The sequence below is a fragment of the Oncorhynchus masou genome, chromosome 2, assembly GCF_036934945.1.
Source record: "Oncorhynchus masou masou isolate Uvic2021 chromosome 2, UVic_Omas_1.1, whole genome shotgun sequence".
NCBI lineage: Eukaryota > Metazoa > Chordata > Actinopteri > Salmoniformes > Salmonidae > Oncorhynchus > Oncorhynchus masou.
In genome coordinates, this window is record NC_088213.1 from 25,066,360 (window position 1) to 25,092,685 (window position 26,326).

The following is a 26,326-nucleotide window of genomic DNA, read 5'->3' on the forward strand; positions in this document are numbered from 1 at the left end:
TTGAAGATGTTGATGTGGACTATTTGAGAGTGGCTGAGGGTAGGGACAGTAGGAGTTGAAGATGTTGATGTGGACTATTTGAGAGTGGCTGAGGGTAGGGACAGTAGGAGTTGAAGACGATGTGGACTATTTGAGAGTGGCTGAGGGTAGGGACAGTAGGAGTTGAAGACGTTGATGTGGACTATTTGAGAGTGGCTGAGGGTAGGGACAGTAGGAGTTGAAGACGATGTGGACTATTTGAGAGTGGCTGAGGGTAGGGACAGTAGGAGTTGAAGACGTTGATGTGGACTATTTGAGAGTGGCTGAGGGTAGGGACAGTAGGAGTTGAAGACGTTGATGTGGACTATTTGAGAGTGGCTGAGGGTAGGGACAGTAGGAGTTGAAGACGTTGATGTGGACTATTTGAGAGTGGCTGAGGGTAGGGACAGTAGGAGTTGAAGACGTTGATGTGGACTATTTGAGAGTGGCTGAGGGTAGGGACAGTAGGAGTTGAAGACGATGTGGACTATTTGAGAGTGGCTGAGGGTAGGGACAGTAGGAGTTGAAGACGATGTGGACTATTTGAGAGTGGCTGAGGGTAGGGACAGTAGGAGTTGAAGACAATGTGGACTATTTGAGAGTGGCTGAGGGTAGGGACAGTAGGAGTTGAAGACGTTGATGTGGACTATTTGAGAGTGACTGTGAGTAGGGGCAGTAGGAGTTGAGGATGTTGCTGTTAGAATGCAGTGGCTCTGTCTCTACCATGCTGACACAAAGATAACATCACAAATCACAATTCCGATGAAGGGGCTGATTCATGGAGCTGTGAGTTGGTAGGTGGGGTGAGACAGGCACTGATATACGGTACAATGATCCATAGAAGTGGGACCGTCCTTACCCTGGGGGTTCCATCCCTTCACCACACTACTGGAAATCATAATAAACCATTTACGGGTCAATCCAAACAATTCCACAACTAAGTGTTTCCCACTAAGCTTTAGTGAGTGCAGGCCAGTGGAGATGGGACCCCAGTGCAGATAGGAGGAGGAGGAGGGAAGGATGAGTTGGACTCAGTCGACTACCAGTCATCCATCCTGGACTCCTACCTTGTACTTCTCAGTAAGTAAAGTGTTTGTGAGGAATCCCACCTCGTTCTTTTTATTCTCCCCAACAAACAGCGCAGCCACATGGGCCGGCAGCACGTTCTCCAGGAGCAGGCGGTTCAGGTTCTCCCTGGTCTCGATCTCATCCTGCTCCGTACGGTTCTTGTTCTTCAGAAGGAAGTCCTGGCGGAAGCATGACTCATTCTACAGGACAGAAGTGATGTGGTCATTTAGTAGTAAAAGGAAAGGGGTAGGTGAAGAGAGGGGTAGGGGAAGAGGGGGGGTAGGGGAAGAGAGGGGTAGGGGAAGAGAGGGGTAGGGGAAGAGAGGGGGGGTAGGTGAAGAGGGGGGTAGGTGAAGAGGGGGGGGTAGGTGAAGAAGAAGAGGGGGGTAGGTGAAGAGAGGGGGTAGTGGAAGAGAGGGGGGGGTGAAGAGAGGGGGTGGGTGAAGAGAGGGGGTGGGTGAAGAGAGGGGGGGTAGGTGAAGAGAGGGGGGGTAGGTGAAGAGAGGGGGGTAGGTGAAGAGAGGGGGGGGGTAGGTGAAGAGAGGGCCAACAAAGAAGAGGAAGGAACATGTACTGACCTGTTGTGAGATGATGAGCATGGTGACCAGGAACAAGGTGATATAAATACAGCTCATCACCTCAGGGTGTTTGACCAGCCCCAACGCTCTCAGGATGGTCCCAGAGTCCTCAGTTCTGGAACACAGAGCTCAGGGGTTAGAAGTCATCTAAAGTAAAGCTCAGTATAAACCAGGCTGGATACAATACCAGGTGTTTTATGCACAGTACAGAACAGGGTTGGGGTCAATTCAGTAAGTGGATTGAAATTCAATTAATGAATTATAACAACCTTCATAGAAAACAAATGCGCAATTTTCAGAAATGACTTCATTATATATATACATGATTTATTTCTTCCTGAAAATCTTCCTGAATTGAACACTGAATCTACCCCAGGCCTGGTACACAACACATGATATAGTACCTGTTTTCATTGAGTTGGTTGTAAAGCATTTGTCCATAGCAGCTGAAGAGACCAGCCTTGGCGCTGAGGATGATGATGTAGTAGGCTGTGGAGGCCAGGGTGAGGAAGACCACTTTGAGTTCAAAGCTCACCCTCAGGAACACTCCACAAGCTATGAGAGCCAGGATACAGCTGAACACAGAGTACTGGGAGAAAAAAAGCGAGAGATGGATAGAGAAAGAGAGGGAGAGTGAGTGAGGAGACAATGAAAACCACCAATGGAAAGTTCCAGTTCTTAATTTCAATGTTTATTATTTGTCATTTATTATTTTTATGTGAAATGGCTGAGTATATATTTGCAAACAACAATAAAAACACTGAAATTGAAAGCATAATTTCATAACTGTGTGTTGCAAGCGTGCCGTGCTCTATCAACTGAGCTACAGAAGACCTGTTAGTGAGGGATATTGTAGGCATCACTCACTGGCAGGTAGTACAGGGTGTCTGGATGTTGCTCACTGGAGTTGTCAGATGGAATCAGATCAGGGTTACCATTGATATCACATGGTGACTTCGTCTGGATGAAGCACTAGAGGGAACCAGATTTGACTGATAGTTAACCGCTAAGTGGGTCTGACTGAAAACAAAAAGCTGTGAAGCATGTGTTATTGGCATGTCTGTTGATGACTTGATGTTCTTCTTACAATGAGAAGCTAATGCTCTTGTTGCTATTACAAGTTTATGTAATTGCATGTGCACGTGATGGCATTCTGTTCTATGTTTAATCAGTGAGTTGTTGCGTTAACTTACCAGGTTGAAGACTGCTAGGATGATGATGACCGCAGTGGTGATAGTAACCAGAGGGAGGCGCACACATGGCCTCTTGACCACTGCCTCGGACACAGCAGGCAGCCACTGGCAGGACGACAACTTCTCCGGAAACAAGCGCTGGGGGGTGGGGGGAGCGAGGCATCCAGCCATGGGAGAGGAGGAGTGGATAGGAGGGGGAAAGGGGAAGGGATGAGTGTGTATATGGGGGGTGAAATGCATGGGAGAGGAGGAGTGGATAGGAGGGGGAGAGGGGAAGGGATGAGTGTGTATATGGGGGTGAAATGCATGGGAGAGGAGGAGTGGATAGGAGGGGGAAAGGGGGAAGGGATGAGTGTGTATATGGAGGGTAAAATGCATGGGAGAGGAGGGGGAGTGGATAGGAGGGGGGTGAGAGGGGAGAAGGGATGAGTGTGTATATGGGGGGTGAAATGCATGGGAGAGGAGGAGTGGATAGGAGGGGAGAGGGAAGGGATGAGGTGTATATGGGGGGTGAAATGTGTGGATATATGGGGGGAGAGGAGGAGTGGATAATGCATGGGAAATGAGGGAGAGGAGGAGTGGATAGGAGGGGGAGAGGGGAAGGGATGAGGTGTATGGGGGTGAGTGTGGATATATGGGGGGGGTGAAATGCATGGGAGAGGAGGAGTGGATAGGAGGGGGAGAGGGGAAGGGATGAGTGTGTATATGGGGGGTGAAATGCATGGTAGAGGAGGAGTGGATAGGAGGGGGAGATGGGGACAGGTGAGTGTTTATAAGCGGGGGGTGGGGGATAAGTGAGCATTAAGATACGCGAGCATGTGACATTGATGACATCTTCCATGTTGAGACAATGTGTGACTTACTAACACAGCATCACTGAATGTTCAGTCTATTTTCAGAAAGACAGGATAAAACACTGAGTGTACAAAGTGTGTACAAAACATTTTTTCCATGAAATAGACTGACCAAGTGAAAGCTATGATCCCTTATTGATGTTTCCTGTTAAATCCACTTTAAATTATTGTAAATGAAGGGGAGGAGACCTGGTTAAAGAAGGATTTTTAAGCCTTGAGACAATTGAGACATGGATTATGTATGTGTCATTCCGAGGGTGAATGGGCAAGACAAAATATTTAAGTTCCTTTGAATGGGGTATGGTAGAAGGAAGGTGTTCCTAATGTTTTGTACACTCGGTGTATCTCTGACTAGTGAATGTAATAACTACACTGCCCGTCTGTCTGCACCATGGCATTGAGATGGTATGCACCAGCTGTTAATGGCCAATAACAGCAATGTACAGCTTCCCGGGGATAGATTGGAAAAAAAACAGGGATAGATGGAATAGCTTATAAAACCGAGGCAGAAAGCATGTTTCCACTGCCACAGTAAGAAATACACACAGTACACACACAGTACCCCACCCCCACACACAGTCAACTAAGCCTTGCCCTGTCCAGAAATAGGGCTTGTTGTGACCTAAGCCTAAAACTCCCACTGACCTGCAGGTGACCTGCGAAACAGATGCCCAAGGTCAACAGGAGGACACAGGCCAGCACTCCAAATGACATTCCCAACATTTTGGAACTGAGGGACGGGAAGGGAAAGATCCAACACTGAATTCCAAAAGTTCAAATATTGGTTGTCATGCCATTATTGTTCCATGGTTTAAGAGGAAAGCTATTATTACTACCGTACCTGGCAATAGCGGTTGAGAAATGTGTTTCTTATAGACACAAATCACTCACTCTTTTGTCACAAACATCTGAACCACAAAGATGCAGAAGAAGATGAAGGTGGCACAGCCGATGTAGTGCTTGAACATGGGCAGATCAATGGCTCGGTACTGGGGAGGACAGAAGAAGTCATGTTTGAACCTCTCACAAATACTAAGAACACAGTTTTTACAGTATGTACAGTGCATTCGGAAAGTATTCAGACCCCTTGACTTTTCCCACATTTTGTTACGTTACAGCTTTATTCTAAAATTGATTAGAAAATATATTTCTTTATCAATCTACACACAATACCCCATAATGACAAAGCAAAAACTGTTTTTTAGAAATGTTTGTAATTTTATTCAAAATTGTTGAAGCACCTTTGGCAGTGATTACAGCCTTGAGTCTTCTTGGGTAGGACGCTACAAGCTTGGCACAACTGTATTTGGGGAGTTCCTCCCATTCTTCTCTGCAGATCCTCTCAAGCACTGTCAAGTTGGATGTGGAGCGTCTCTGCACAGCTATTTTCAGGTCTCTCCAGAGATGTTCGATCGGGTTTAAGTCTGTGCTCTGGCTGGGCCACAAAAGTCCATTCAGAGACTTGTCCCGAAGCCACTCCTATATTGTCTTGGCTGTGTGCTTAGGGTCGTTGTTCTGTTGGAAGGTGAACCTTCGCCCCAGTCTGAAGTCCTGAGCGCTCTAGAGCAGGTTCAGCAAGGATCTCTCTGTACTTTGCTCCGTTCATCTTTCCCTCAACCCTGACTTGTCTCCCAGTCCCTGCCACTGAAAAACATCCCTACAGCATGATGCTGCCACCACCATTCTTCACCGTAGGGATGGTGCCAAGTTTCCTCCAGATGTGACAGGCTGTCATGTGTCATCCAAGCGGGCTATGATGTGCCTTTTATTGACGAGTGGCTTCTGTCTGGCCACTCTACCCTAAAGGCCTGATTGGTGGAGTGCTGCAGAGATGGTTGTCCTTCTGGAAGGATGTCCCATCTCCACAGAGGAACTCTAGAGCTCTGTCAGAGGGACCACCGGGTTCTTGGTCACCTCCCAAGACCCTTCTCCCCCGATTGGTCAGTTTGGCCAGGCGGCCAGCTCTAGGAAGAGTCTTGGTGGTTACAAAATTCTTCCATTTAAGAATGATGGAGGCTACTGTGTTCTTGGGAACCTTCAATGTTGCAGAATTTTTTTGGTACCCTTCCCCAGATCTGTGCCTCGACACAATCCTGTCTCGGAGCTCTACGGACAATTCCTTCAACTCATAGCTTGGTTTTTGCTCTAACATGCACTGTCAACTGTGGGATCAATTAAATTTACCACAGGTGGATTACAATAATTTGTAGAAACATCTCAAAGATGATCAATGGAAACAGTATGCATGTGAGCTCAATTTTAAGTCTCATAGAAAAGGGTCTGAATACTTACGTAAAAATGTAATAAATGTGCTAGAATTTCTAAAAACCTGTTTTTTCGCTTTGTCATTATGTAGTATTGTGTGTAGATTTATGAGGGGAAAAATGTATACATTTTAGAATAAGGCTGTAACAAAATGTGGAAAAAGGAAAGGGGTCTGAATACTTTCAGAAAGCACTAAGAACATGTGTGGTCTGTGTAGAAATAGATTCTGATATAACATTTAACATGTTGTAAGGGTTAGGAATTAAAATTTCAAGTACAAATATTTTTCTTTATACTGTATCTTACATAACGGCTCTTGACATTGCCATTGTACAGATGTATCTGTTGTATATTAGCACAGTAAGGCTCCTTTCCACAGTGTATAGAGACCATAGAATATGTTAATTGGTAGTTACATGTAGTTATTCCAGAGACAACTGATATATTTCTTCACATTGTATCTATAAGGTTCTAGAGATTTTCATTGTGGAGATGTAACTACTACAGTGTATACTAGGACAGCAATGCTCCTCTCAACAGTGTCTAGACAGCTCTGAGACAGACTCACCTGTTTCTCCAGCTCTTTCTTAGGGAACCACACAGCCAGACTGCTAATCTCCTCAGACTTCACCCACTGCCTGGAGGTCACACAGGGAGAAAGCGTGAGGAAGAGAGTGTGAAAGAGTGAGTTGGTGTATGTGAGAGCGAGCTCTCTATTTTTACAACTCAATATCTAAAATACATTTTCAGATGAAGTTGACTCGTCTTTGTCAATATTATTCCCAATTGGCTAAATAAGACATTTCTCAAGGGATATGTTGGTGTCTAGGAAGATTAGATAACATTAGACCCTTCATTCTGAGTGGCTCGGAAGATTAGATAACATTAGACCCTTCATTCTGAGTTTAGGCTTAAGTTTGTGGTCCTACCTAGTGACTAATCTCAGAATGTCTTTTGACTATTTAGTGACTATAGAGACTCACTTGCTGCTGAGCTCATCGATGGTGGTGGTCATCTCATTGTGCAGCTCCTCATCAAACTTGCTCTTCTGGGACTTGTTCCTGTAAAACCCTCAGACAATAAGGAAGAGGTAGACTAGCTGACACACAGACAGAGACCGTCAGACACAGACAGACACAGAGACCGACAGACACAGGCAGACAGACAGACAGACAGACAGACAGACAGGACAGAGACCGACTAACACAGACAGACCAGACAGAGACCGACAGACAGAGACCGACAGACAGACCGACTGACACAGAAACCACAGACAAGACACACAGACAGACAGAGACACCCACAGACATTGACAGACACCGTCAAATCAGAGACCGACAGAGACCGACACACAGAGACCGACTGACACAGAGACCGACTGACACAGAGACCGACTGACACAGAGACCGACTGACACAGAGACCGACTGACACAGAGACCGACTGACACAGAGAGACAGATTGAGCGACATGCAGAACGACCGGCGCGCAGACCGACACGCAGACGACCGACGCGTAGACAGATCGACCGACACGCAGACAGACAGACTGACCGACACGCAGACCAACCGACCAACACGCAGATCGCCGACCGACACGCAGATCGACCGACACGCAGACAGACAGACCGACACGCAGACAGACACGCAGACAGACAGACAGACAGACAGACAGACAGGCAGATCGACCGACCGACCGAAACGCAGACCGACACGCAGACAGACAGACTGACCGACACGCAGACCAACCGACCGACACGCAGATCGCCGACCGACACGCAGATCGACCGACCGACACGCAGACAGACAGACCGACACGCAGACAGACACGCAGACAGACAGACAGACAGACAGGCAGACCGACCGAAACGCAGACCGACACGCAGACAGACCGACCGAAACGCAGACCGACCGACACGCAGACAGACAGACCGACCGACACGCAGTCAGACAGACCGACCGACACGCAGTCAGACAGACCGACCGACAGGCAGTCAGACAGACCGACGCGCAGACTGGCCGACACGCAGACCAACCGACCGACCCGCAGACAGACCGACACGCAGACGGACTGACCGACACACAGATCGACCGACCAACACGCAGATCGACTGACCCGCAGACAGACACACCGACTGACCCGCAGACAAGACAGACCGACGACTGACCCGCAGACAGACAGAACGACCCGCAGACAGACAGAACGACCCGCAGACAGACAGAACGACCCGCAGACAGACAGAACGACCCGCAGACAGACAGAACGACCCGCAGACAGACCAGCAGACAGACCAACCGACCGACCCACAGACAGACACGCAGACGGACTGACCAACATGCAGACGGACCAACACGCAGACAGACCGACAGACAGACCAACCGACCAACCAACAAGCAGACAGACCGACCGCCGACACGCAAACAGACTAACCGACACACAGACAAACAGACAGACCGACCAACACAGACTGACACGCAGACAGACCGACCCGCAGACAGACCAACCGACACGCAGACAGACACGCAGATGGACTGACCAACTTGCAGACGGACCGGCAGACGGACACGCAGACCGACCGACACACAGACAGACCAACCGACAGACGGACACGCAAACCGACCGACACACAGACAGACCAACCGACCGACCGGCACGCAGACAGACCGACCAAACGACACGCAGACAGACAGATCGATTGACACGCAGACCGACTGACATGCAGACTGACCGACACGCAGGCAGACCAACAGACAGACCGACCGACACGCAGACCGACCGACACGCAGACCGACCGACACGCAGACCGATCGACACGCAGACCGATCGACACGCAGACCGATCGGCACGCAGACCGATCGGCACGCAGACCGATCGACACGCAGACCGATCGACACGCAGACCGATCGACACGCAGACCGACCGACACGCAGACAGACCGACCGACACGCAGACAGACAGACCGACCGACACGCAGACAGACAAACCGACCGACGCAGACAGACAGACCGACCGACACGCAGACAGACAGACCGACCGATGGACAGACAGACCGACCGAACGCAGACAGACAGACAGACCAACAGACCGACCGGTCAGACAGACCGACCGACACGCAGACAGACAGACCGACACACCGCAGAGACAGACAGACCGACCGACACGCAGACAGACAGACCGACCGACACGCAGACAGACAGACCGACCGACACGCAGACAGACAGACCGACCGACACGCAGACAGACAGACCGACCGACACGCAGACAGACAGACCGACCGACACGCAGACAGACAGACCGACCGACACGCAGACAGACAAATGGATGGATGCTGGTAAACCAGCCAAGGTCATGCAGGTTATTCAGTCCCAGTGTGCTGTGCAGGGAGGCAACTGGTTTAGGCCATTCTCAGCATTAGTGGAAACAGAGAGAAGGGGTGTGTGTGTCATTCATTCTATAGTGTGGGTATGTGCAGGATGTTGTGTGTGTTAGTTTAACTCTGGTGACTGAACAGTAGTCTCCCAGCAGTACCCATGCCTCACCGGGAAGGAAACACACACAGACAGACAGACACACACAGGGTGTTTATAACAGCACATAACTCCAGTGGGAAAACAAAAAGACACACTTTAAACACTAGGGAGTGGTTACTATGCCCTGCTTGCTTTGTAAAGGCGTGGGAATCCCTGTGATGCCCTGTTATACAGAAGAGGGAGGCAGCTCTAGGCAGGATGGGGGGGTAGGGAGGAGTGTTAACCCAGAAAGAAGGGTTGGAGGTTAATGGTGCTGTGAAACATCAAGATTCTCCTCCTCCACTCAGAAGGGAGCAGTTGCGTTGTGAGCCATGCTGGCTCCACTCACTTATAGGTGCTGAGCGGAGGGGCGGGTGAGGAGAAGGGTTCCTCTACAGACTCATCAAAGCTGTCAGGGACCAACAGTGAGAGATAGACACATTCAACATGGTGACATCGTTGTCGCTGTATGGGACTGTTGTGTGTTGTATGTGAGGATTCATGTGTGCTAAAACAACAAATGTCTGTCTCCGTAGAATGGATCAAATATTAATAAAGCTTGTATTGTAACTGAATAAAGAAACTATTTTGTTTTTATTAAACATGACATGAAGAGGGACTGTTCTTGAAAGAACATAGGAAGGGCCACCGACCACATCGGAAGCAACACAGCCGGTTCCTCTTAAGTGTCCATTCACAGTATCGGTGTCCACTAGAACCACAGCCGAGACAAAAGGTCTTTCAGAGCAATTGTCTTATTTCACTGTCCTGTCTACTGCACTCACGTGGTTCAGCTTTTGTCAGTAATGAGGAAAAAGAGACCACTTCTAAGCCCGAAGCGACCAAAATTGATGACCTTATAAAAAGTAAATGTGTTTGGGTTTTATATACAATACGTGTAACATTAAGTGGACTTACAAATTGCTTAACATTTACTGTACAGTCACTGATCTGTTTGCATTTGGTAATTCAAAAAAAGAACTGGCTTCCCAAATACACCTCCACAACCATAAACAGCCACTGTATCAACAGACTGATGCATAGCAGGAATACCAATCCAGTAAGGAGAGTCTGACGTCAATTCAGGGCTCTTGTTAAACAACATATAAACAAATGAACTCATCCTCTCTGCGTTCTCAGACTTGGCCTTCCTTACCTCTCAGTGATCTTCGAGTGAGCTGTGCGCAGAGGGATGTCCTAGAAACATTTTTAAAACAACTGTTGTTAGACACATCGTGCGTAAAACAGCAAGTAGTAAGGCAGCATGTAAATATGCCATCAACAGTCGCAACAGTCATCCACAGGAAATAGTGATGCTTGTAGCATTACATTTCAACCTGTTATGCTTGATGTGTAAAGTGGACTATTTCTGTTAGAGGAAGTATGTCTGGTAATCTTTTCATCAGTTATAATGCAGTGGCCCCCCAGCCGTCACTCACCTTGCAGCGTGATTTTCCATTGACCATGGTGTCTTGGGTGTACCCCTCTCTGCTCTGTAGGTGGGCGAAGGGTTTGACGGCCCCCCAGGACTCCAGGTAACGGGTCATTCTCACTGACGCCCGCATCTTCAGCCCGTCATTCACACGCAGCTTGGGCATGCTGTGGCTGTTCAGAGCCTGGTTCTTAGACTGATGACACACACACACGTTAACGAGGAGTACAGTCTCACATATACAGATAAGGCCCTTGTCAGGGATTCTGGAGGTAATACATTAAATGAAGTAGCTCACCCGAGGATCGATGACAAGGTATGTCTGTATGTTGAGCTCCTTCAGGTAGGCATCTCTGAGCCCACCGTTCCCCTCCTCCACCTCATAGGCCTTGTTCAGGTGCTTCAGGGTGGCCTCAGTGATGTGGACACGCCTGATCAAAACAAAGATGGGGGTTACTATTAGTAAAATGGACTTACTAGGACTAGGTTACTACTAGTAACTTAATAATTAATGCAGTTAACCCACTGTTCCTAGGCCGTCATTGAAAATAAGAATTTGTTCTTAACTGACTTGCCTAGTTAAATAAAAGGTAAAATACATTTTTAAAAATGCCACCATTAGGATTAGAGATTTACCATACATGGTTAACTCAACTACTAACTTACCCAGGTAAGCCTCCAGACTCCATATAATTGGCCAGGGTGACGTCATGCGACCAAACGTCAAACTGCCACTTGCGGAGGCCAATCACACCGCAGAGCACGTTGCCGGAGTGAACGCCCACTCTCATGTTGATGTCCACACCCGTGGCCTCGCGGACCTGTCTGAGGAGCGGGATCAGAATCTGTCAGATGTGTGTATTTGTGTGTTCATTTAGGTTTCCCTGGGATTCCTTCTTATTGCTTTGACATCAGAGCCAGGTGAACAAATCAACTATTTCCTTCTTGTCATAACATGCACACACATGCATAATGACGCCACACATACGCTGCTGCTACAGTCTATTATCTATACTATTGCCTAGTAACTTTACCCCTCCTTATATGTACAGTACATAACTACCTCGATTACCTCGTACCCCTGCACATCGCCTCAGTGCTGGTACTTCCTGTATATAACCATGTTATTACCTCGTACCCCTGCAACATCGCCTCAGTACTGGTACTTCCTGTATATAGCCATGTTATTACCTCGTACCCCTCCACATCGCCTCAGTACTGGTACTTCCTGTATATAGCCATGTTATTACCTCGTACCCCTGCACATCGCCTCAGTACTGGTACTTCCTGTATATAGCCATGTTATTACCTCGTACACCTGCACATCGCCTCAGTACTGGTACTTCCTGTATATAGCCATGTTATTACCTCGTACCCCTGCACATCGCCTTCCTGTAGTACTGGTAGTACTGGTACTTCTGTATATAGCCATGTTATTACCTCGTACCCCTGCACATCGCCTCAGTACTGGTACTTCCTGTATATAGCCATGTTATTACCTCTCGCACATCGCCTCAGTACTGGTACTTCCTGCACATGCACATCGCCTCAGTACTGGTACTTCCTGTATATAGCCATGCACATCGCCTCATACTGGTACTTCCTATATATAGCCATGTTATTACCTCGTACCCCTGCACATCGCCTCAGTACTGGTACTTCCTATATATAGCCATGTTATTACCTCGTACCCCTGCACATCGACTCAGTACTGGTACTTCCTATATATAGCCATGTTATTACCTCGTACCCCTGCACATCGCCTCAGTACTGGTACTTCCTATATATAGCCATGTTATTACCTCGTACCCCTGCACATCGACCTCAGTACTGGTACTTCCTATATATAGCCATGTTATTACCTCGTACCCCTGCACATCGCCTCAGTACTGGTACTTCCTGTATATAGCCATGTTATGTTATTCAGTACTGGTACTTCGCAATGTTATTACCCGTACCCCTGCACATCGCCTCAGTACTGGTACTTCCTGTATATAGCCATGTTATTACCTCGTACCCCTGCACATCGCCTCAGTACTGGTACTTCCTGTATATAGCCATGTTATTACCTCGTACACCTGCACATCGCCTCAGTACTGGTACTTCCTGTATATAGCCATGTTATTACCTCGTACACCTGCACATCGCCTCAGTACTGGTACTTCCTATATATAGCCATGTTATTACCTCATACCCCTGCACATCGCCTCAGTACTGGTACTTCCTGTATATAGCAATGTTATTACCTCGTACCCCTGCACATCGCCTCAGTACTGGTACTTCCTGTATATAGCAATGTTATTACCTCGTACCCCTGCACATCGCCTCAGTACTGGTACTTCATTTATATAGCCATGTTATTTTTACTCGTTATTGTTATGGACTGTGTATTTATTCCTTGTGTCACTATTTGTAATTTGTATTTAATTTATCTTTAACTCTGCATTGTTGGAAAAGGAACCTTAAGTAAGCATTTCACTGTTAGTCTACACCTGTTGTTTACGAAGCATGTAACAAATGAAATGTGATTTGATTGTCCAACAGGGCAGAGAGGAGCCATGATAAAGCCTTCCTTTGACAGACCCTCCAGTCCTCCACAACACCTGATTATAGAACTAACTCACTCTCATAACCATCATTGACCCACACAACTCATATCAACACCTACTACTTAGGCCAGAAGGTCCCCCTTGCATTATACAATAACACTACCCTCCCTACCCGACTAACACATTTTATTTACTCTACACTATTTATCTCACAATCTAATGAGAATACAAGTTGCTAAAGTCCTGGAACTAACCAGAAGGTGTTTAAGTAATTGTCTTCCCCCCAGAAGGCCTTGGGGCTCCTCTGAACTCACTTGATGGCCTCACACATGTCCAGACCCATCTTCACACAGTTCTTGGCATGCATGGGCAGGGAGACAGGCAGACCAGACACACAGTAGTAGCAGTCTCCCAAAATCTTGATTCTCATGCACTCGTTCTCCTAAAGAATGAAACAGAAAAATACCACATAGACCATCTAAGAAGTAGATTACTTGTAGTTTTTCATGTTGTTTGTCTGTAATTTTTGTAATGACTTGGTGCTGCCTATCTTGGCCAGGACGCTCTTGAAAAAGTGATTTTAAATCTCAAATGAGCCCTTCCTGGTTAAATAAAGGTTAAATAAATAAATAAATAAATAAATAAGCAGACATGTCAACTGGATTTAGCATAAACACAAACAAGGTATCAGAAGTTATCCTGAAGAACCAATCACAAAACACATCCATACGTGTCCAGCCCAAGAACTACATGTACTTGTTTTTAAGTATCTGAGATGATCTGTGTCATGAAACGCTCTCTATAAAATACAAATATTATTATTTGATTTATTATGATGAAGCAAGTACTGATTAATGACACATAACAAGTGGATTATGCATTACCACACTGCAGTCTTATCGTAATAAACGTAAAAATTTAGCTAAATTTTAAATAAAAGCTGAAAAGTCCGTGTTAATTTAACTAAAGGTGCAAATCTTACAAATTATTAACTCACCTTTGCAATCTGGTCAAACTTCCCAAACAGCTCGTTGAGCATGATGACCAGCTCCTTCGGAGAACAGTCGCTAGCCAATCGGGTGAAGCCCACAATGTCAGCATACAGAATACTGCAAAAAGAGAAAAGCCAAGGGTGTGTTCATTACGACACACAGCGTGCAAAATAAAACAAGAAGTATTCATTATTGGACAAGTTTAGATGGTCCCTCCCTGTTGCACATAGTTTCCAAGCATTTTCTTGCTTTTCATGCTTACTGATCACGACCGACTCAGGACATATGGGGTCAAGACATCAGTGTCATAATGAAACCTGTTGTACGGCCGGGCTGGCCGCTACACTGATTAATCCCTCTGATGTTGTTGTATTACTAAACAAGGCTGTCATTGTCAGATAACGGTTGACTCCTGGGGTGTTGAAATGGAGTGGGGATAACTGATTACAGCTGGAGGTCCTATCCTGGGTAAACAGTAATCCTATGGGGCTAGAGAGGAGGTGAAGACTGAGTTGAAGGGAGATCGTGCTAAGGGGTTTGGCTCTAAGACAAACTACAGCAGTGTTTTCCCTATATTCATGTAGCAGCATTGTTGCCTCCACTCCAAAATATATGATTAAATAAATAAATAAATAAATAAAATATATATAAAATAAATAAATAATAATTTATAATATATATATATAAAATAAATAAATAAATAAATAAATAATAATTTATATATATATATATATATACATAAAATAAATAAATAATAATTTATAATATATATATAAAATAAATAAATAATAATTTATAATAATATATATATATAAAATAAATAAATAATAATTTATAATATATATATATATATATAAAATAAATAAATAAAATAAATAAATAATTATATATATATATATATAAAATAAATAAATAATAATTTATAATAATATATATATATAAAATAAATAAATAATAATTTATAATTTATTATATATATATATATATATATAGTACCAGTCAAAAGTTTGTACACACCTACTCATTCCAGGGTTTCTTAATTTTTACTATTTTCTACATTGTGGAATCATAGTGAAGACATCAAAACTATGAAATAACACATATGGAATCATGTAGTAAACAAAAATGTGTTCAACAAATTGCAGGAAACTATCTTTAAAACTGTAAAATGTTCTCTCCGTCCATGACAAAATGTATAGAATTGCATGAAATCAAAAACATAAAATGAAAACATAAAATAAATTGTCTGTAGCCTAGAGGACAACCACTAAAACGTTTGTCATTGGCCACCCCCACTAACACTCCCCCCCCTCCCACAATGCTAACTTTGCCACAGCTCCTGAAAAAAAAAATCACAGGGGAAGCACTGCACTGTACACTGATTGGAAGTGCTATAAGCTTGTTGTTAACCCTATCCTCCACACAGAGCACCTGACCCAGGCCACCACACATTCAGCTGCCACAGCCTAATCACTGCCTCATTACCAGGGCTCAGAGAGCTAACTACTGCCAAGGTCAGTCCTCATTAAAGTAACTAACGTTAGCCTATTGCTCGCTAGGCAGACCAGAGAACCATGGCCGCCCAGTAACTCTGACTGACAACATCCAGGTGTTTCCTTGGAAAGAACATGTCTAATGACAAGCATGTCTGTGTCATTACAAGGATCAAATGGGGAGGTGGTTGGGCTATAATTCACAGTAGCACCAAAGGGCTTAAATGAGGATTCATCACTAGCCGAGCCACAGCAGCACATGATACAGTCCTTGATCTTGACAAGGCCTTCTCATATCAGACAGTTTAAATGTCCTTCCTTTTCTATGAAATCATATTTATTACGAGCCTAAACGTATCAACAAATCAACCAGGTAGTTACAAATGTCAGTTTGTCAGGCTACTGAGAAGATTGAAGAGTGTTGCTGTGTTGACCTTAATTTGGTCAACAAATCGGCTCCCTCTCTCTCCAGGAAGGTAGAAGGTACAGTACAGTCCGTAAGCAATTTCAGAGTCTAAAACTTAGGGAATCTATTGAGCCATCTGCCAAGGTTCACTGGATAGGCTACAAAGCCAATGTCTGTCAGCACTTTCTAAATGAATGCCCATAAAACAAAAGGCCTCATCTGGGTCAATGCTCAGCTAACACTGTCATGCTAAATTCCATGAGAACTGACTGGGCATTGTGAGTGTAAAAAGACCTCCCAGAGCAGGGATGGGCAACTCCAGTCCTCGGGGCCAGAGGATATCAGGGGAAATTAAATGAATACAATTAGAGATCACAAAACTATACTAACTATTCAAAGCACACACGCAACATGTGATTTAACCCAGTGTTTTACCCAAGGCTCAGACTTTTGTTTCCATCTTTGCGGGCCGGCACCCGGGTCTCACTGGGCCATGGATCCGGAGGACCTGCTCTTACTTGGGGCCAAAGCCAGGCCACTGGTACTTTTCAGCTGGCATTTACACAACAATGGCTAACTGTGAACTTTAACACCTTCTCACAAAGCAACTGATTCGGGGTGGCAGAGTAGCCTAGTGGTTAGAGCGCTGGACTAGTAACGAAAGGTTGCAAGTTCAAACCCCCGAGCTGACAAGGTACAAATCTGTCGTTCTGCCCCTGAACACTGTTCCTAGGCCGTCATTGAAAATAAGAATTTGTTCTTAACTGAATTGCCTAGTAAAATAAAGGTAAAATTAAAAAATTAAAAACAATTCTGCTCTTCCCTAGCTATGGAAACACAATTTCAAATGTGCCAAATACAACAGTAGACCTTACAGTGGAATGCGTACTTACAAGCCCATAACCAACAAAGCAATTTTAAGAAAATACAACAAAAAAAGTATGAGATAAGAATAACAAATAATTAAAGAGCAGCAGTAAATAACAATAGCGGGACTATATACAGAGTCAATGTGCGGGGGCACTGGTGTTGAGGTAATATGTACATGTAGGTAGAGTTATTAAAGTGACTATGCATAGATAATAACAGAGAGTAGCAGCAGCATGGAAGGGGGGAGGGCATTGCAAATAGTCTGGGTAGCCATTAGATTAGCTGTTCAGGAGTCTTATGGCTTGGGGGTAGAAGCCATTTAGAAGCCTCTTAAACCTAGACTTGGTGCTCCAGTACCACTTGCCGTGCGGTAGAAAGATAAAACAGTCTATGACTGGGGTGGCTGGAGTCTTTGACAGTGTTTAGGGCCTTCCTCTGACACCGCCTAGTATAGAGGTCCTGGATGGCAGGAAGCTTGGCCTCGGTGACGTATTGGGCCGTTCCCTAGTATAACATAAGGATGTATACACTTGTGTTAAAGTCGAAAAGCAGAAAAAGAGCCAAAATGTAAAGGCAGGGAAAGAGAAAATCAAAGGCTAAAGCCAAAAGTGGAGTTTCATTCAAGACAACATTTGGGTTGGGGAAATATTTTCCATGTGTGTTATTTGGTAGACTGAAAACCGTGCTTAATTTGACAGGCAATGAGTGACAGGCAAAGGATGGGATTCTACTGTGTTTCTTAGTCATTTTCTTCGAACATAACAGGTTATTTCAACATGCTGTATGTTTCTCAGTCATATTCTTAGTCCTTGACAGGCTATTGTTGTACTGTACCTGACGTTCTCGTGTCTCTTGACGTAGAGACTGTGGAAGTTGTTGTCTTTGACGAGTCGTTGCTGCTCTTCTTTGTCCTTGCAGTCTTGCAGACGCTCCATGATGGCCAGCTTCATCTTCATGGAGATGTAGACCGGCAGCACAGACTGCAGCAGGTTCTCCTACGCACGCACACACACACGTTAGCATCAACACACCACACCCACCCAACCACACACACTGTCCGATAGACAAAGGATCATGAACCCATCCAATCTGGGAGAAACCCAATCTGAGTATCAACCAGCTGTCAGAGTGTCTTGCTGATCTGGTAACTCCACTAACAAGGGCCCCATTCACTTAGATTACTGTTAAAAGCTTTATAATCATTGTGCTGCCAGTCTGGTTGTACAGCCAGTCAACAGACAGATAGAACATTGCATTGAGAGCCTCTGTAATGGAATAGAGTCAGGTGAGATGAGAATCTAAGAAGTTAATAAGGAGATGTCTCAGGAAATCATTCTTCAATCCCTATTGACCCCATCATAATTCCTGTTCACCCGTATGATGCAATACTGAGGCACTGGACTACTATCTTTCCTCTCTGGTTTGGCTGCATCCATGGGGGGGGGGTTGCCCCTAGGTACAGATCTAGGATCAAATCCTAACCTTAACCATTAGTGGAAGAAACGTAAAACTAACCGAAGATCAGTGTCACGGGGCAACTGCTTAGGCCTGTATACTCTCCCAGATAGATTACCACCTCCTGGTTCAAATGACTGGAGCGGGTTTTCCAGTAAACCGGAAAGCATGGAAAGTCATTCTGCACAAAGTGGCCTTGATTCGGTTCAGTCAGCTCAGCTCTGTGCTGTAATTGATCTGGCAGATTCTATCTGACTGGGTCGAGAGAACAATGGCATAGTGCTCAGCGTTGAGACCCATTTCAAACCCTCCCTTCCCTCTTTATTTATGGTGCCTGTGCTCTTTGGCTAACCCCTGTGGCACTGCTCCTTTTTTCGGGCTCAATACAACAGAGTAGAACAGAGCCGGTTCAAATGTTAACGATTATATCATTCCATTCTGTCCTGCTAGGCAACAGAGCAGCCAGCGGCCTCCTCTCTCTCACAGAGTGTGGTGTCATTTCCTAAGCAACTATTATTACAAATGAAAAAAATGATGGTTAAAAAGCCATTTGAAACAGACACCCGTTTTTACTAACGGAGCACACACAGACATCTACTTAAAAAATCATTACACTGAAATTTAATATGAGGGGGATTTGATCATCGTAATGAAAAATAGAAGCGAGAAAACAACAAGGCTGCTGGTCTTAAATGAAGTAAAAAATTAACCAGTGCTATTATGACAACACATTTTAGCCTAACACTATTAACTTTTATTAGTCTTTCATACTTCCTGTATTCAGTCAGGTCAGCCTCTGTTCAGAAAGAGACACCAAAAGCATCTTATTCAACCAGACCATGATTTCCAGGATTTCTGATACACTGGGAGATTGACCTCGCCAAATAGGTTTCTAACCTCGAGGGTCTTTCCTTAAAGGTTAAATAAGTAAATCAAGAAGATAGCAGAGTGTTTGATAAGATGTTCTCACCTGTTGTCTCTTTTCTATCTCCAGCTTCATGCGGATGCCCAGACATCTGAGTGTATCCTGGAAGGTCTGTCTTAGTGCTCTCTCCATCAGGACCTTATGGAAGGCCCCCACCACACTGCCACACAGAAACACCACCGCATTGGACAGCAGCTGGGGGACAGAGGGACCAACATTACCTCCTAGCTGCACAGCATAAGCATTTTATTGTCTGTTTTCAGAGAATCCTCACCAGGAGATCATGTATAATTGTTACTAACAGCATAACTAATAACACACCTGATTGGCCAGAAAGGGGCTGGGATCTTGGGTGTTGAAGACAGTGAGGCGTAGAGTGAGGACCATGATGTGAGAGAGTGAGGAGATCACACTGAGTACCACAGCATAGCACATCTGGAATGGCAGCATTGTGTACACTGTGAAGATGATGAACAGGAAGAAGGGAACCTACAGGAGAAAAGGAGAGAGAGAGAGAGAGATATGTCAGACTGATATGACACGAAACGCAGTGTGGGGAATGAGTCTTGGATTGGCAGCACTACACCCAAAGAACAAGTGGTTTTACTGGACAACTGTCACCTCAGTGTACTGGCAAGATATGTTATAACTAGACAAATATCACATTTTGTTGCTTCTGTTCATGTGTGAAAATAATGTAGGTACATTCAGTGGCCAGTTTATTATGTAGTTCACATTCACAAAAATGGTTCGCTCCAACAGACAGTGAGTCACGTAGCCATGGCTTGCTATATAAAGAAGGCAGACAGACGTCAAGGCATTCAGTTACTGTTCGATTGAACGTTAGAATGGACAAATTAGGTGACCTAACAACTGAGCATGGTATGATCGTCGGTGCCCCTTGGCCTGCAGAACAGCCTGAATTCATCAGGACATGGATTCTACAAGGTGTGGCGTTCAAATGTTGCTCAATTGGTATCAAGGAATCTAACGTGTGCCAGAAAAATATTCCCTATACCATTACACCACTGCCAACTGATGTGAATTTAAATTCACATCAGGTTTTGTTTGTTATCACATGGAGAAGGTTGTATGCTCTGTGGGGTAGATCTTAAAGCAGATAACTTCTTCAGGGAAGGAAACAGAAACTGTGTGAATCGTAATTTTGCAACAATGACCAAAGTAAGGATTTGGCGTAAGCAGCATGAGTCCATGGCCCCTTCCTGCCTGGTCTCAACGATACAGGCTGGTGGAGGTGGTGTAATGGTATGGCTAATGTTTCCCTGGCACAAGTTAAGTTCCTAGATACCAATTGCACAAAGCTTGAACGCTACACCTTGTAGAATCCATGCCTGAAGAATTCAGTAAATGGGGGTCCAACCGGTACTAGATGGGTGTACCTAATAAACTGGCTGGTTTTGTAGATGGAGGAGAAGAGGAAGAGGACAAAGGAAGTGGGTGTCATAGAATTACAACATTATGTTAATCACATGACATTTATATTATAATGTATTCCTATATTAATACATTCACACTGTTTTTCTTAGAGGCAACAGAATAGGGCTCTTTGAACTCATGTGTCTGTGTTAAAGCTGACAGTAGATTTACCATGGCTTGGTGATAACCTAAAGACTGCATTCCATTCCATGATTAGTGTCTGTGTGCCTGTCTGTTGGTGCCAGGGGACCCAATCTCCAGTTTATTTATCCCATACAGCAGATGAATACTGGACTCCATCATTCTGAGGGAAGGGCTTAGAATCCTATATTGGATTAGTATTTCTGCATAAACAAGTAGTAAATGAACTAGACATATATATGTTGCATGAGAGCACAATGTACCTTTGTATAATTTCACGTCTGTCTTCGTCACAAGGACTCAGGAAGACAATGAAGAGTTATAACTGAATCCCGTTTATTTATTGGGCTTTAACTCTACACTATTGGATGACCATTAACACTCTATTACTGCAGTAATTATTAATAAAGTTTGATGGTTTTGAAGAAATCAACAAAAAATATCTCCTTTGATTAGAATAATTACCACGACATGGGCTTTAAACATTTATTTTGAAAGCAAATAGTTTGCTGTGCAACCTTTATTTAGAGCGAGAGTGTATACCTGGTCCCAGGGCAGGATGAGGGGTCCGCTGAAGATGAAGGTGAATCCCATGGTGAGGTGAGTGGCCCAGACCACCAGACCCAGCAGTCTCCTCCAGCGCTGGGTCAGGGTCTCTGTACACACCAGCACAAACACAGCCAGGAACACACACAGGCTGCAGCTCACCACGCTGACAAATGCACAGTGCTCCTCCAAACTCTGAAACAGAGAGGGAGAACATAATGCACACTGAATCACAATCATGGAATTTACATTATACTCTACATTGAGATATACACACAGTCATAGACAAGGACGCCATATCCATCTACACACAGCCATACAGACACACAATGCTCTACTCCTCTAATGAAAAGACAAGGATTAAAAACAGGCTATAATATACATTCTGTCTGAGGACAGGTTTGAAGTGTTCTATAGGTCAGGTACAATGATATGTCGAAACAACATTCACTCAACTTCCCTTCAACATCACTCAAGTCACTTTATTATGCCTATGTACGGTCTAGTCATGAGAGCGGCCCATATCCAATTCAGCATTGTGGCTTATTCAGGCTTATTGCACAGCTGTCTCTGCGTCATGTCCTGTTGCTAGAGGCCACAGCATCTTCCTGATTGAATTACACTGAGAGGGAAGAGGAAGGCTCAGATATAGATTTCTGGTGTGTGTGTGTGTGTGTGTGTGTGTGTGTGTGTGTGTGTGTGTGTGTGTGTGTGTGTGTGTGTGTGTGTGTGTGTGTGTGTGTGTGTGCATATACACTTGCGTCAACTTGCATGCCAGTTAGCGAGAAAGCAAGAGAGCGAGAGAAAGAGAGAATGGGAAAGAGTTAGATGCCAAGGAGAGTGGGAATGACTGTGTAAAGGTCCCTGAGCAGAAGGCCATCTCGGCATTGTATATTGAGCATGCTGGTCTCCATGGTAGCGGAAGTGAAGGCCTTTACTAGCACATTTAACTACAGCCACACCCACTAAATCGACCTATAGGAGACTTGTTCATTTCCTTTTCTCATTTATTTTCAGATGGAAGGAAGTAGTGAAAGTCTATACAATTAGAGAACAGATTGCTTCTGATCCTCTCCTCTTGAAATCTCATCTGAAAAGCAATGACCCAGGTGGGATCTGCTCAGTCTCAGCCTGCCATAAGTGCATGTTTACGTCTGTTGGGCATTGAAATTCACATCAGGTTTTGTTTGGTATCAGATGGTGAAGATTGCGTGCTCTGTGGTGTCGATTTTAAATCAGATCACTTCTTTAGGGAAGGAAACAAGCCGTGCGAAACGTAATTCTACAATAATGACCAAAGTAAACCCACAAGAACATACACTCTCTCTAGTGTCTGTTGGTGGGTTAAGTTAACTTATGTAAAATGAGGACCACTGTAAAAGCATCCTCTCCGTGCTCTCTTTGACTCTCTTACACACCCTGTACTCTTGTTAGAATCTAAAAGGACTTTATTCACCTAAAAACAACAGGGCTCTCAATGGGCCCTTTGTTCAATCTGAGCCCAACTATCCCGTTGAAGTACAATTTAGAATATATGTTAGAATGCCCTCCTCTCGCTCACTGGTGGGCTCATGGTCTCTAACAGGTAGTCTATCTATCCACAGTGGAGAGGGAAGTTATACAAGTTGAACACAGTTGAAGTCTGAAGTTTACATACACCTTAGCCAAATACATTTAAACTCAGTTTGTCACAATTCCTGACATTTAATCCTAGTAAGAATTCAATGTCTTAGGTCAGTTAGGATCACCACTTTATTTTAAGAATGTTAAATGTCAGAGTAATAGTAGAGAGAATTATTTATTTCAGCTTTTATTTCTTTCATCACATTCTCAGTGTGTCAGAAGTTTACATACTCTCAATTAGTATTTGGTAGCATTGCCTTTAAATTATTTAACTTGGGTCAGACATTTCGGGGTGCCTTCCACTAGCTTCCCACAATGAGTTGGGTGAATTTTGGCCCATTCCTCCTGACAGAGCTGGTGTAACTGAGTCAGGTTTGTAGGCCTCCTTGCCCGCACATGCTTTTTCAGTTCTGCCCACAAATTTTCTATGGGATTGAGGTCAGAGCTTTGTGATGGCCACTCCAATACCTTGACTTTGTTGCCATTTTGCCACAACTTTGGAAGTATGCTTGGGTTCATTTACCATTTATTTTGGTATTGCCCTCGGGTAGCCTGTTTCTGGTCTCAGGAATCGCTGAAAATCCATAGCATTGATCTAAAATTGACCCTAGAAATAGTACTGTTAGGAGCTCTGGAGAGACCAGGTCTGTCAATTACTAATATACTAATAGTCTTAGTAAAAGTATTTATCTTCAACTCGCAATCTGTGGATTCTATTCGATTAGATAGATTGAAATTGTACGTTAAACATCACAGCATAGTTGAAAGATATGTGTTGCATAGAAACACGAAGTGGGTGGCCAACAGAGATCGATGGGATGGGCTGAGGGAAGCTGAGGGTTGGAATGTGGAATTGGAGACAAGTGGGAGTGGAGTTGCTGTGTGAGAGATAGAATGATGGTCAAAGATATTTTTTTTTTAATTGTCAAAATAAAACATCATAAAAAGTACATTTGAATGACACTAAGTGGCAGTGTTTTTACAACTAATGCCGGTTTGCCTGAGGGTGATGCCGTGCAGGTGTTTGTACACATGCATATACACACACTCTCATTAAAATAAACAATTACAAGAACACACACATACATGTAATAGTGACAGACATGCACACAAACATATAAAGTTGGCATTGCTGTTATGATTTTAGTTGTCCTTGATGTCCTTTGTTTTAAATGTATTATTATTATTATTATTTTATTTTTTTCATTGTTGTTTGCTGTTTTCTTCTGTCTTTACCTTTTTTCTCATTAGTTCATTCTCTTGGTTGTTGGTGCATTGGGGAGTTCTTGGGGGGTGGGGAATGGAATTAATTGTATTTTTTATTTATTTTTTATTCCTGGTGGGGAATACTGTGCAAGGGGTCTCGAATGGTTGAGCGAGAGCTATTGGGGGAACTGTGGGGGGAGATTGGAGTGTTCAGGTTCACATTTTCTGGCTTGGTGGTAGATCGGTCAACATGCCCTTGAGCAGGGCATTGACCCTGGATGCTTCTGTGTGTCACTCTGAATGGGAATCTGTTGGATGACTGGTATGATGTAGTTATTGAGCGGCTTCACTGCAAGTATATCGTATGTTTCAAAAAATTAAATAAAAAATAGAAAATAATAAAATAAATATGCTTGAGGTCATTGTCCATTTGGAAGACCCACTTGCGACCAAGCTTTAACTTCCTGACTGATGTCTTGAGATGTTGCTTCAATATATCCACATAATTGTCCTTCCTTATGGTGCCATCTATTATGTGAAGTGCACCAGTCCCTCCTGCGGCAAAGCACCCCCACAACATAATGCTGCCATCCCCATGCTTCACGGTTGGGATGGTGTTCTTCGGCTTGCAAGCTTCCCCCTTTTTCCTCCAAACATAATGATGGTCATTATGGCCAAACAGTTCTATTTTTGTTTATCAGACCAGAGGACATTTCTCCAAAAAGTACGATATTTGTCCCCATGTGCAGTTGCAAACCGTAGTCTGGAGCAGTGGCTTCTTCCTTGCGGAGTGGCCTTTCAGGTTATGTCGAGGGCTTGGCTGATCTCTTTTGATTTTCCCATGATGTCAAGCAAAGAGGCACTGAGGTTGAAGGTCAGCCTTGAATACATCCACAGGTACACCTTCAATTGACTCAAATTATGTCATAAGCTATCAGAAGCTTCTAAAGCCATGACATCATTTTCTGGAATTGTCCAAGCTGTTTAAAGGCACAGTCAACTTAGTGTATGTAAACTTCTGACCCACTGGAATTGTGATACAGTGAATTATAAGTGAAATAATCTGTCTGTAAACAATTGTTGGAAACATGACCTGTGTCATGCACAAGGTAGATGTCCTAACTGACTTGCCAAAACTATAGTTTGTTAACAAGAAATTTGTGGAGTGGTTGAAAAACGAGTTTTAATGACTCCAACCTAAGTGTGTGTAAACTTCCGACTTCAACTGTATATCACACTTATCCTCACAGGCCTGTGCACTTAACATTAGGCATTGGCCTACACATGCTAACTAACCTTCAACAAAAACATTAATGGTGGGTTCTACGCCATTAAAAGGAACATAACATTCGACATGCCAATTAGGATCAGGCAAAAAAAATATACTTGAATCAGTTATAGAACCCATTGCCCTCTACGGTTGTGAGGTTTGGGGTCCACTCACAAACCAAGAACTCACAAAATGAGAAACACTAAATTAAGATTGCATGCATAATTTTGCAAAAACATCCTCTGTGCACAACATAAAACACCAAATACTAAATGCAGGGCAGAATTCGGACAATATCCGCTAATTATCAAAATCCAGAAAAGAGATGTTAAGTTCTACAACCACTTAAAAGGAAGCGATTCCCAAACCTTCCATAACAAAGCAATCACCTACAGAGAGATTAACCTAGAGAACAGTCTCCTCAGCAAGCTGGTCCTGGCGTTCTGTTCACAAACACCAACAGACCACACAGAGCCCTAGGACAGCAACATAATTAG

General features: G+C 44.3%; 1 protein-coding gene across 9 annotated transcripts in view; it reads right to left on the reverse strand.

Moving 5' to 3' along the window:
• LOC135557272 (adenylate cyclase type 2-like) overlaps positions 1-26,326 on the reverse strand; it is a 73,553-nt gene that overhangs the window by 6,476 nt on the left and 40,751 nt on the right. For 7 of the 9 annotated variants that reach the window (XM_064990467.1, XM_064990487.1, XM_064990475.1 and 4 more), the window contains 20 exons: positions 21,728-21,925; positions 19,928-20,095; positions 19,652-19,801; positions 18,061-18,221; positions 14,463-14,574; positions 13,780-13,907; positions 11,583-11,741; positions 11,215-11,347; positions 10,924-11,112; positions 10,641-10,681; positions 9,834-9,893; positions 6,960-7,037; positions 6,545-6,614; positions 4,603-4,700; positions 4,357-4,441; positions 2,858-2,995; positions 2,532-2,636; positions 2,069-2,253; positions 1,665-1,779; positions 1,128-1,286 (listed from right to left, as the gene is read on the reverse strand). In XM_064990467.1, coding sequence (XP_064846539.1) covers positions 1,128-1,286; positions 1,665-1,779; positions 2,069-2,253; positions 2,532-2,636; positions 2,858-2,995; positions 4,357-4,441; positions 4,603-4,700; positions 6,545-6,614; positions 6,960-7,037; positions 9,834-9,893; positions 10,641-10,681; positions 10,924-11,112; positions 11,215-11,347; positions 11,583-11,741; positions 13,780-13,907; positions 14,463-14,574; positions 18,061-18,221; positions 19,652-19,801; positions 19,928-20,095; positions 21,728-21,925 — 2,532 coding nt within the window. Of the gene's footprint in view, positions 1-1,127; positions 1,287-1,664; positions 1,780-2,068; positions 2,254-2,531; positions 2,637-2,857; positions 2,996-4,356; positions 4,442-4,602; positions 4,701-6,544; positions 6,615-6,959; positions 7,038-9,833; positions 9,894-10,640; positions 10,682-10,923; positions 11,113-11,214; positions 11,348-11,582; positions 11,742-13,779; positions 13,908-14,462; positions 14,575-18,060; positions 18,222-19,651; positions 19,802-19,927; positions 20,096-21,214; positions 21,350-21,727; positions 21,926-26,326 lie in introns of those variants that run through there. The other 2 variants (XM_064990510.1, XM_064990493.1) reach the window with 2 other exon arrangements.